Source organism: Austrofundulus limnaeus, unplaced genomic scaffold, assembly GCF_001266775.1.
Source record: "Austrofundulus limnaeus strain Quisiro unplaced genomic scaffold, Austrofundulus_limnaeus-1.0 Scaffold79, whole genome shotgun sequence".
Lineage (NCBI taxonomy): Eukaryota > Metazoa > Chordata > Actinopteri > Cyprinodontiformes > Rivulidae > Austrofundulus > Austrofundulus limnaeus.
The window spans coordinates 1,766,586-1,779,211 of record NW_013952481.1 but is presented as its reverse complement, the minus strand read 5'-3'; the positions used below and the strand labels follow the sequence as shown (position 1 = coordinate 1,779,211).

Sequence of the window (12,626 nt, the reverse complement as noted above, 5' to 3'; positions counted from 1 at the left end):
TAAATGTTACCAATTATTTTAATATTTGAGACAAATACRGTCATCCTATTTACAATGTGTTACAACATTTTTAAGACCTCTGAAAGATTGATTTAAGACATTTTATGGCTAATTAAGGTCTTATTTTTGGATTGATGAATTCAATGACTTTTAAGACTTTTTAAGGATCCGCAGGAACCCTGTTTAAGTGCCCGTGACATCATTATTTTGTAAGAAAAGTGAAAGCATTTTTGGAAAGACAACATTATTAACATATTACAAAAAGAATTTCTCATTACTCAAATGAACAGCTGTTGAGATATTTGCAAGTGAAGTAACAGGAAGTGATGTCAAAGGGGAATGTCTGCATGTGAATATTTTAAAAAACAAATGTTACCAATTATTTTCATATTTGAGATGAATTACAACAATCCTATTTACAACGTGYTAACATTTTTAAGACTTCTGAAAGATTAATTTAAGACATTTTAAGGCTAATTAAGGCCTTATTTTTGGATTGATGAATTTAATGCCTTTTAAGACTTTATAAGGATCTGCAGGAACTCTGGTGTTTGAGTGGTACCCACCTGCAGCTCTGTGACCCAGGAGCAATGCCAGTAAGACATGTTGCACCATTTGGCAAAGAACTCCCTCTCAGACCGTCCTGCCAGAGGAGCAGGGTCCGGCTCATCAGCAGGGAGGTCCGGAGGCCGGGGCACAGGTGTAGGAGGAGGGGGGTCTCCCCATCGCCATGTTAAGATCTTCTGCACCTTCCCCTTTAAGGGTGGACACTGAAAGGCAGGAGGGATTACTAACCACTTCATAATTATGGTTTATCCGTCACGTTTGACCCAGATCTCCAGCCTACTCACCGTGCAGCGGGGGCAGATCCACTCTCCGTTGGGGATCTCTGGGAGCGGCGGGTTGAGGCAGTGGATGTGGTACGACGAGGGACACGAGTCGCAGCAGAGGAGCTCTCCTCCGTCTTTACACACCCTGCAGAACTCCATGTGGTGGTCGTCCTCCTCCATCTCCCCTGTCTCGCCGTTGTCCTCCTCTCCCTCCGAGGCATCTTCTCGAGCCTCCCACTGGATACCCTCCTTCTCCTGGGATTCAGCGACACGCTGGTTAGATCCCCTCCCTCTTTAATTATTGTTCTTTTAGCTGCTAAGAAGCTGAAAGTCTCATGTCTTACACAGTGTGGGCAGCTCCAGGTGCCCTCGGGCGCCTTCTCCATGTCAGGGTCCAGACAGACCATGTGGTACGCCCTGGGGCAGGTATCACACAGGATGATCTCTCCACCCTGCTGGCAAACCTCACAGTAGTCCTGGTGGTCCGTCTCATATCCGTCACCATCTTCTGCTTCTGTTTGGAGGGACAAAGTCTTAAACCTTCTTATATAATAAAATCTGCAGATTTACTTTAACATAGAAAGCAGAGATAAATACTCATATTTGTAGGGTGTAAATTTTAATTCCTCAGCAAGAAACAAAAGGATTTCCACAGTTTCTGAATCTGCTGAGATTTTAACCTGTATTCTTTAACCAGCTGGGTTTACTGACAACTAAAACAAGTCAACACACAGGCTGAAGTTTATGATGCATTTATAAGAAAAAAGATGGACAATAAGGCATACCCTTCTTCTTTTTGGGTTTGTTCTTGGGGGGTTTCTTCTTGCTGCGGCTGCTGCGGCTGTTTGAACTCTCCGACACCGAGACGCTGTTGATGCTGCCGTTCTCAAAGTCGCTGTCGACGTCGGGCTCATCCTCTTCGCTCTGCGAACACCAGAAACAAACACCGAGTTGTAGGAAGAGACTCCTCCTGTACTGCTGCTTTCTGCACACACATGGTTAGGTTCAGTAAACAAAACGAGGAAGGGCGTTCGCACCGATGAGCGCTTCCTCTTGCTGTTGAAGCCTCCCAATTTGATTTTTAAAGGAGCGACTTTTTTTGTTTTGGCGTTATTCTTCTTCTCTTGCGGCTTGGGTGCAGGTTTGGATTTCTTGCGAGCGTTGGGTCCTGCAAAAAGATTGAAAGAAGACCGTAAGATTCTAGAGGGAAAGCAGAGTTTCTATCCATCCGACTCTGTTAGGCCACAGCACCTTTGCCTTCCTTGGTTTTGGCCTTGCGGATAGGCGGGGCGGGGGCCTGTGCAGGCTCCACGGGTGCCGGTGGAGGTGGCGGTGCTGCCACAGGGGCCACCTCTGCCACCATGCTGTCGACGGCAGCTGGGACGTTGGCGGTTGCCAGCGCTGCGTTGGCAGCAGCTGCACCTCTCAGGGGGTTGTTTGTGCTGAACTCACGCCACTTTGCACCCAGAACCATCATCATCTTTGATACGGCAATCTTGGGGTTCTTGGCTGCGATGAGCGGYCTGTGCATGGGAATAACATTTACTGAAACTGTAACGTTCACATAATTACGATTTCTCCTAAATTGCAGTGGGAAATTTACCTGACAAACTGGCTGAAAGCCTTGTAGTTGGTCAGAGAGCGGTAGTCTTCCTCGGTGAAGATGTGATCGATGTCCTCCATRCCCCAGTCGTCCAGCAGCTGAGATGATGACTTTGGTTCCTACAAAAAGCAACAAAACTTTAAGTAAAACTGTTCAGTGGATATATGTTTTCTAAAGTCAGCAGGCTGTAGTCGACATGCTGAGCTGAGTTGCATCCAAAAGCTTATCAGTTGTTGATGTTCAGCCACTGGTTGGTTTCTAAAACTTTCATTAAAATCKGTCCAGTGATTCATCAAATCTTTTACTAATGGAACAGAAATGAACACAAACACTGGGAAAATCCACGTCTGCCTTTTTGTCTTTGGTGAAGGCTAAAAACAAAAGTTTGCCTCTTTTTTTCCCCTCATTTGTTGTGAACTTTTGTGACAAAACACCCCTGAAAAAAAAAAATGTTCAGATGACATCTACAAAACACGTACCTGTCCATTCACTCAAAAGTTCAACTAATCTGATGAACATGATTGAATAATCAGTGGCGCGATGGAGAACCCAGTACAGCAAAACAGACAAAACGTTCAGATCTCTGCTGGAATCCAAATGAGCTGAAGAGTTTTACAGAAGAACTCCTGTTATGATCCACAGAGTGATCTCACACATCCTGAGTGACCAACAACTTCCTGTCAATCTGTTGGATCAAAGCGGGCTGCAGAGTTTGATTCGGGGTTAAAAAAACGAGCTCTGCTCGGTATCTGAGCATCACAAAGGTCAAACTCTTCCTGAGAGGTCTGAGGCCTTATTTCCCCACACAAGAAGCAGAAGACGTTACGCCACAGATGCCTGCTTTGCATGTGGAATAACAGGCCCTTCTGCGATAACTGGATTTGCTTCATCAGAGCACATTTGCATGGCTGAGAGCTTCAAGTGGCCGGTGAAGAGCCTCTAAAATTAGAACCCAGCGAGCAAAGGCTTCAGTAATTGACATTGACCAGCATGTTTTTAAGACAATTACAATAAATTGCTTGATGATGTCTGAATCCTTTTGTACATCACTGCCTGTACAGCTAATTTATTAGTTACCAATAACAGTTGGTAGATTAGAATTTTTTAAAAATCTTTTGCTGATTTTCAGCATCATGTAATCACAAAATATTTTTTTTAATTTGATTTATCTTTCAAGTAATTACATTTGAGTTTAAGCAATTTGCCCCCAAATTAAAAAAAATGCACTTTCATGATTTCATAACTCTGGTTCTGTATGAAACCTTTGTCCCAGTTTTTGACTTATTATTAGTAAATCACACTACAGGAATTAGTCTCATTAAGTAATTCCTACAACTAAAAGGTCAACTGATCAGAGTTTTTCTATGGTTGATGTCAGTCTTTAGAAACCAGAGCAGCCAATGGCCAATAAAAAACACATCTCTCTACATGACACAAATGAGCTCGTATATTTGAAGTTAATGCACAGAAAAGCACAAACCTGCTGCTGCTGGAGCTTTTATACCAAGTTTAAAAGTATATTTTTACCAAGTATACATTGCTGCACTGATTGAGATGAATATTTTGGTTTATTTCTAACTAGAACATAGTTAAAGTCAAGCAAATACTCATGTCTACAAACTATTTTGTGCAACCAACAATGGAGAAGAAAAAAAAAGATTTTTACTAATGGTGCAACATAAATAATTCAAAAAGGATTGATTTAAAKAAATGTCAATTAAGAAGCAAAACTTTCCAACCTTCAGACTCTAAAACGAATGCTTTGATTGTGTCTAAACTGCTGTTTTATTATAGATAAATAGGTTTCTTTTAAGTGGAGCTCATTAAAGTTTAAAGATCTTTGGACAGTGAAGAGTCAAGTTCATGTCAGGCTGTCCTAGAAGCAGATAAAAAAAATCCAAACACACAAACAAACAAGAAAAACAACCATCCTTTTCTTTAATCAAGGCTGTTGTGCAACCTTTTGTTTTTGCCATCAGGCTGCAGACAGAAGCAACAATAAATCTGCCGCTGAATTAAAATGCATTTATCTAACCGAAAAGAAAAAGGGTCAAGTRCGCAGTGTGGTGCAGCACTGGGATTGCCATGGAAACAGCACATTATAAGTAAATCTTACACACCCGTCTTCGACATACACACTCGCGCACCCCATACCACCCCCTTGTATAACTATCATTAGTGAGGCCCCCTATTGGCCGCTGGACTCCAATCCAGCAGACACGCTTCTTTTGTTCAAGCATCACTCGGATCACGTGTGTTTGTCAAACACAAGACTCCATTACAGGTACGCAGTCAAGAGGTCCTCGTCAGGAAGCACAGAAAAGACTGATCAAATATGCTTTCACACCACAAGAGACCCTTCTGAGCAACAGACAACTCACGTTTGAACTGATGTTTGAACTCGTTTAAAACAGGAATTAGAAGTGCATGTTTTTCAACAATGCATTTTGATTTAATCAATTATTTCTAATTGCTGGTCACTAAAAAAACGCCTGATTCCATGGAACTACTCAGTACATATTAGGGGTGCAACAATACATGTACCCGTATTGAACCGTTCGATACAGTGCTTTAGGTTCAATACACACTTGTATMAAACAATACAGATTTTTTTATTTACTTTATCAACTTGTCTTCTGAAGATGCTCTGTGTTGAAGGATCAGTGGATCTGTGTTCGACTACTCAACCTAGGCTGCATTGTCGAGCGCAGATCCACTGAAAAACTTGCTGTTTCAGCAACATTTCATTTAAAAACTGTACTTTTGAGGTTAAACAAATGTTCATACCTAATTTAAATAAATTACAAATAAAAAAGGGCATGGAAATTTCTCTTTTTTGTTTTGAAAAAATATCAAACAGTGAGACTAAAGTATTGAACCGAACCGGGAATTTTCTGTATCGTTGCACCCCTACTACTATTTGAAATCAACTGCTTGAGTTTTGATCCATCATAATTTTATTAAATGCCAAAACAGGACAACAAAAGCAAAAAAGGCCTAAATATCAACATGAAATACTGTCTTTCATTGGCTGATTACGTCTGCGTCTAATCAGGAAGAAAAGTCGTTCAAAACTTTTTCAAACAAATATTTTGCAGGTTAATCCGGCAGAAAAAAAAACTTCCCTACACTTTGTGTACTTACCGAAGAATCGTCGTCATCGTCATCATCATCTTCCTCCGGCTCAGGTTCTTTCCTTTTGGAGGAGCTTCTCTCGACGCCGCTGCTTCTCTTCTTGTCCTTGCCACTGCTGGCTTTCTTCTTCTTCTTGCGTCCTGGAGTGTAGTCGCTGCCCTCGCTCTCGGAGCGCTGGGCGGAGCCAACGTCTTCTACATCTTCCACTCCACCCATGTCCATGGGCTCAGGTGAGCTGATGGGTAGCTCCTGGTGCAAAGGAAGTAGACGCAAGTTGACTTAACTGAGAACTTTGTAATAACTGGATYTTAGTTTACTGGGAAAATAAAAACTATTAGATTAACAGTTAATTTTTGAGATAAAACCAGGGATAATCTCTTATTCACCTCCCTTCGTGACCGCCTCTTGCTGCCTTTGCTCTCTCTGCTCTTCTTGGCCTTCTTCTTCTTCTTCTTCACCTTAGGAGACTCGTTCTCTGAGATCTCCTCTTCCTCTTCATCTGCAAATYGAACCAGGAGATACGCTCCATGTTTAGGAGTCACACCAGTTGGCTGTGTGTCAGCACATTCAGGCTGTGTGATTGTTACTTAACAAGCTCTGAAGATAACACTCATATCTGAATACTTGCAGATCCTGCTGGAAACAAGACACCAGTCACATGCTGGTTAAATCTGGACATGGCTCAATTCGCTTAATGGATCAACCAATTCGACAAGTMAACAATAGCCGATATCTTTTGGGGAGTAAACTAGCAGCTTTAAATATGAAGAACGGTGGGTTAATACTTTTATTTTTGAAACTCCAGAACAAAATTCACATTTTGCCAGCATAACTGACCCMTGTCAAAATTACAATGCAATCACACCACGCTGATGTGAAAACGTTTATAACAGAAATCCTGATAACGTAAACTAAAGGGGGAACAACTCTCCATCTAATTTAGTGTGCTTTTTTTACAAGAAGTCCTCAGGGAAGGTGATTCAAATCAATGCTCTGGTGGTTAAAACRTTAATTTACAGTTGATTAGTCAATATGATTCACCGCAGTCCTGCAGGTCTTACAAAACAGGGTCGCTGTACAGAAAGAGCCACTGCTGCATTGACACTCAAGAGTTCGCTACTGTAATTGGCTACAACTTAAAATTTAAAAAGTAGTTGCTATTAAAACACACCTWGCAAGAAAGAAATGTTTTAAAACTAACCGTTTAGGTCCTATTTTAAAGATAAAACCCCGCAAATGCCATTRTGTTAAATTCAATAAATGCCATCTTGTTGCATAAAACAACACCAACTTTTAAGAAGTTTCCAGAAATCAAGATCATYTTAGTGGACGGTGTAAGTTGCTTTCTCGAACATGCAACCTGGAGCAACAAACCTAAAAATCTGAGTTCAAATATAGGTCACAAATTCAGGTAATACCTGATGTGCTTGGACATTTGTGTAACTTAAGAGCTGAGCTTGTAATACATGTGTTAGCAAAAAGACTCAAGTATAAAGTTTGATCATGTACAATCTTTAAATATTACTCGTAAAAACAAATTATTGCTGCTGATGTGCATCTCTAAAATATATGACAAATTAATAAATTATCTTATAAACCAATCAATAATGAAGACTTACTGCTGAGCTGCAGCCCTTCTAGTCGTGTAGCAACATACCTAACAATAATAATAATAATAATAACAATAATAATAATAATATAAAACAGAACAGACATTAGCATGAACTGTTCAGAACAATGACGTGCAGTTGTCCCAAAAGGCTCATTTCTTTATCTGTAAAAGTTTGATTTAWTTTTTATTTGCATCTGGAATTAMAGCTGGTAAGCTTTCATTGAAAATGTTGTGTATTTGCTAAATAAATAACAGGTTTTGCTCGATTWTATTACTTAGATCTGTTCTGAACAAATATTTGATCTCAAGGGTTCACGGTGTACGCTGCGCGTGCTCGCTAAAGAAAATAAGCTAACAGTAAACAAAGCAGCCTCAAAGCGTTTCATAACCCAAGATAAGWAGGTATAGACGTGTATATTGAATAGTTAGGATGGTTTGTATTGTATTTTAAGCTTTATTTTCTTTATTTTTTTCCCCCTCGCAGTCAAACCGAAGGCGCCGGCTACGAGGAGGGGAACGCTACAGCGTCATACGCAGGCTTTCAAGCTAACTGGCTGCCTCCATCTTGTCATAGACACGTAAAAAAATACCGGTAGCTGGCTAATGCTAGGCCCCGGGAAACATGCCGGTATGTCGGCGTGCCAGCACAACACTACAACTACCAGCCTCTTACAACCTCTGGGGTTAGGGTAAAACTATTTGTTTTCTCTAAAAGATGTTTGATAGCTGGTTTGCTAGCGGGCGCTACTCTGTAGTTAGCCGCTTCGACGAGCTAGCGCTATGCTAACATGATTGATGTGAGCGTCAAAAACATCTGCTAACACACGAGCAGCGTGAACATTAGCAAATTCAGCTAACGAATGAGCCTCATCTTACCGTGCATTAGGCGGTCGTCGGCAGCTCCATAATCATCTCTGTCATCTTCACTTCCAGACATAGCGGGTAGCAGGCAACTTTCTTTTTAGTTAGCTAGCAGTTTAGCTAACTATAAATAAAAGTTATTGTTTTGAGAGAATCCAGCGTTCAGTCTGAAGTCCGTCCAAATCGTAGCGGGGACACCGGCCAGGTTTATTAAGAACACAAAAGAAAGCGGAAGTGAATTATTAGGAGCGAAAAAACACCCGGTAAAACACAGAGGGSTATCAGCAGTCAGCACATGGGACAAAAACACAACTTTGCCCGGCTATTGTGAAGTTTATACAATTTGTGTACTGCACTCACTCCATCTCTACTGACATGTACTTTCAGTCCCATTAGCATGCGTGCTAACAGAGCTGAGCTGAACCGGCGGGCACATTCAGATATAGACAGAAAACAGTCGCTTGACATCTACTAATAAAATGACCCTCGCTGAGCCTTCCTCGTCCCTTTTCAACAAAATCCCCCCCAAAAATCAAAACTGACATACTCACAACTTGACTCCAAATATCCTCCAAAAGCAGGAACTCCACGCTCAGTTTGTCAGTGATTCAATTTCTGTAAGCTCCTCTTTTCTATCTTAACGGTGTAACATCCAATTTAAGTATATTTGTGTGTTTTTTTGAGTGTGTGTGGTAGCGTGTGCGCACGACGCCTTCTCCTCTTTCTCTTCCTCGCGCGCGCACACACAAAGAGATCAGGGGGCAGGCATCCCATAATATTCTCCCCACACACACACTCACATGCACGCACGCTCATACATATACACGCACATTTCACTCACCCCTCCCCCACTCTGCATAGTTACCTTGCAACGTACAGACCATAATAGTCAACTCACCCCCTCCCTCTTCTACAGTCTCTTCCCCATTCCTCCATGCACATCACCCCCCCCCCCTTACACACACCTCCACCCCTCCCTTAGCAACCATGGTTGCCACGGAGACGCTCACCCCTCCCATCCCTGTGTGGCATCCCATAATAGTAATGAGCGCAGTCACTGACATCCCACAATAAGCATAACTCCAAAAAGAGAGAGATAGGAGCAAGGAGGGGGGGCGAAAAGGAAAACGCGCTCACATGGCAACTGTGTGTGCCACATGACTGCTCAACTTCAGTGCATGTTTGCGTGTATGCGCAGACGTCCTGCAGACGGTGCGTCTGCTGAGGTGCAACACCAGCAACCACCTTTAAATCACCCCGGGTCCACAGAATGTGGGGCGACCCCGATTTAACCCCAATACAAGGCCTTGTGAGCCCAAACATACATTACTCAGCATGAGGGCAACCTTTGGATTACTGGGAGCAAAAAGAAACTCGACAGTAAAAAAAAAAATCTTCAGAGAAGCTTTGAAAAAGTCCCCTTTAGTGAGGAGGACAGTAAGGTCGCGGGGGTCAAGCCTGCTGTCGAAACGTTTTAAATCTGCAGCTGGAGGTATCCCTCAAAACTCGCAGGAGAGAGCCGAGAAGTGCAAGCCAGCAGCTGAGTTAAGCTGTCTGCACTCATACTGGCTTCTCCACAGGCTGTGAGCAAATGCATTGCAGTCAATGGTGGGAAAAACGTCTGGGTCCTAGACAGCTACTTTCCCACCATTGACTGCCTGTAATATGTTTAGACTGAGGGGTAAAAACGCAAAACTGCCTCTGCTGAGCACAGAGAGGAGCTTCAGAGTGATGTTTTAACACATGTGAAATCAGCTGCTGACATGTCTGCTAATTGGGAGTTTATTTTGGACCTCAGGGGAAATCAGAATTAGTTACGTTTTGGTATTGCTAGACTAGGGTTGGRCGWTATTGGCGGAGTCCCTGGACCCCTGCATGTCGATTTGCTCTTCATAAAAATCTGTTCCAAAGTGTGCCAAAAAGTACCGACTTCAGGCTATACGTCCATTTTTTGAGTTTAAAATTAGGCTGGACTTATGATAAATAAATTACAGAACTTCAAAAAAAATGTTTGTTATATTTGAAGAGGAGCGGAGCAATGAAGCAGTCTGACCATTAACTGTATTAATCATCAAGTGCCAAAAAAATAATCCATTAAAGTTTTTCTGACGATTAATTTCACACAATAATATTTTGCCCAACCCTATGCCAAACCGATGCTTTGCAGACGATACATAAGTTGCCCTAAAAATAAACAAACCAAAAACTCTTATTTTACCAGCTATAATACAGCTATGWATGTAGCCAAAGTATTGACAGTGCTTGTCAATATTAGGGGCGGGCGCATTGATTCAAGTATCCATACCATGGAGACGAAGATGAGTTCATAGGGCCAATATGAGATTGATAAATTGACAAAAATTCAATTATCTTACAAATAATTGCTAATAACTTTTACAAAAAATAAATGCTGTTTAAAGTTTACAAAGCCACGCGAGTGAGTAGGGGTGTCCCAATTCTTTGTGTGATATAAGGGGAGGGCAAAAATGAAGGGCTATCTTGCATTTCAGATAATTTTCAATAGATATGAGATATTCTAACTTTTCAAAGTCACAAATATGTCAAAATCTGTTACCAGTGAGAGACCTAGTTTTGCAAGCTGTTGATGTTGAGTGTCTGGCGTACAATAACAGCTTCCTAGCTAACCCTCAAGGGGTCCTGTTTTGTAGTGGGATATCTTTCCCACAACCCAGACAGACTTCGAGTTAAGGGCTAAGAAATGGGGATGTGGAAGAAGTAAAGAAATGGGTTTCAGCCAAAGATTGTTCTTAGTCAGCCCTTCCAAATCATGAACCTAGACCTGTATATTAATGTCATGTTGYGAGCTGTACACTTAGCCTAGCTAGCTAACATAATTTCCTTTGTTAAGCATGCTGCATTTAACAAACACACAACATGTTGTTTATGGAAAAGACTGAAGCTGCAGATTTATCTTAATGACACAATGCAGACAAATGTCAGTGCACCGTTTTCCTAAACATTAGTAACATTATCGGGCTGTTTTGATCTCTAGAGGATCTAGGCCTTAGGAATAATTCATGTCAGCATATTGTTGGAGTGGCCTAACTCTGGTTTTAACCCTTCGCAGGCTGCTGCCTTCCTGGGTTCTGTTAGGCCTCCCAGCCTCCTCTCTGTTCGACTACAACCTTCTCTGACTCAGCACACCTTCTTCATTCGGACGCTCTCCTTGTCCCCCTCACACTCATTTCCTCACAWATGGACCAAAATAGCAAATGACCTGAAAAACAATTTCTCTGGTTTTCATTTCTTTCCAGTTCTGCTTGTTTTTTTTTCCTCCTCTCCCTGGTTATCATCTTCCCTCCTCCCCCACACGTCTCCTTGTTCTTAACTATGGACACAGTGTTCATGTGTGAATTTGGAGAGATGTGGGGGGTTGGGGGGGGGTAACATCCCATAATCACCAATCAGAAGAATCCCGGGGACAGTTGTCATGGAAACCTCGTGCACAGGTCTTAATGCCCCGCCCACATCGCCACGCCTGCAGAAATGCATATCTCATAATGATAATAATATCATTTCTGAGCCAAAAAGGAAGAAAAAACTGAGGGGGTGGAGGGGGAGACTACAGCCCATAATAGTGCTCTTGTGCTACTAGTTGCCATGGAAATAAGCAAAGGGGTGGTGATGATGGAGGGGGGGGGAGTGTTGCAGGCAGGGTCAGATTACCATGTAGGTATAAATGCATGCCATAATATTCCTTGACACCCCCCCCCCCCCCTGTGTCTGTGCACCACCTCTCCTGCCCCGTGCAGTCCCCTCATTGAAGCTGCACCAAATTAAGTACAATTGATAAGTCCCAACATGTCTGCTGCATCAGATAATGTCAGCTGCCTGAATCTGACAAAAAAAAAAACAATAAAAATAATAATAAAAAACAATAAAAATAGGACAGGTTCGTTTGTGTTGACCAAACATCAGAAGACTTSTCTGCAAGGTGACTTTTTCATCCGTCATCTTTCAGTTGTGTCCTTTTTTGTCCTGTTTATAGGTAAAATGAATGACAGTCGAGTCATACATATTTATGTTTTAGCTTGTTAGAGCTGTTTACCTGTAAGCAGGAATAAAGTGGCCTCCGATGATTGTCTTTGCTCCGTTTACGTCCACTTTATACAGTCTCACAGACAACATGTCAACACAAAACTGAAAGTTATTTAAAAAAACAAACAATAACTCATAAAATAGATCTTTCTTTAAAGTGTGTTCAAATCGTTTATTTACCTTCTGTTCACTTCGTCCCCAAATCACAGAACAGACCCCTGGAACAGTGAGAACATCACCCGACACTGGGACTGTAAATGAGGAGAATCCCTGCTTGTAAATTTGTGAGTACTGCCTGATTGATTTCCATAATAAATAAGTAKACAAATGATGCAGGGGGTATATTTTACTTCAAATAGTTTACAGTTAAAGTTTTTTTTTTTTTACGTATTTCTTGCTGCCTGTCGGTCTTTGTGCCGCCTCCTCTCCCAGCCCTACCTCTCTGTGTCTGCAGATAGTTATTATTTCTCCAACGTACACAGGCTGTGATGTCTACACACACGGAGGGTGTGTGTGTGTGTGGGAG

The 12,626-nt window shown here is 41.9% G+C and overlaps 1 protein-coding gene and 1 long non-coding RNA gene across 3 annotated transcripts in view; both read right to left on the bottom strand.

Moving 5' to 3' along the window:
• The window catches only part of chd4a (chromodomain helicase DNA binding protein 4a), a gene marked incomplete in the record, with an annotated part of 21,299 nt that extends 12,427 nt beyond the window's left edge, over positions 1-8,872 (bottom strand). The window contains 11 exon segments of one of the 2 annotated variants that reach the window (XM_014011328.1): positions 567-770; positions 852-1,085; positions 1,175-1,344; positions 1,616-1,754; positions 1,868-1,998; positions 2,082-2,353; positions 2,434-2,552; positions 5,578-5,817; positions 5,955-6,067; positions 8,057-8,208; positions 8,589-8,872. In XM_014011328.1, coding sequence (XP_013866782.1) covers positions 567-770; positions 852-1,085; positions 1,175-1,344; positions 1,616-1,754; positions 1,868-1,998; positions 2,082-2,353; positions 2,434-2,552; positions 5,578-5,817; positions 5,955-6,067; positions 8,057-8,117 — 1,683 coding nt within the window. 2 annotated transcript variants of the gene reach the window in all.
• A 2,890-nt stretch (positions 8,873-11,762) lies between these two features.
• Positions 11,763-12,512, bottom strand: LOC106519596 (uncharacterized). Its single transcript, XR_001310463.1, has 3 exons — positions 12,488-12,512; positions 12,281-12,351; positions 11,763-12,202 (listed from the first exon to the last, which is right to left on the bottom strand). It is a non-coding gene; the product is annotated as an uncharacterized LOC106519596 (long non-coding RNA).
• Between the last annotated feature and the right edge of the window lie 114 nt (positions 12,513-12,626).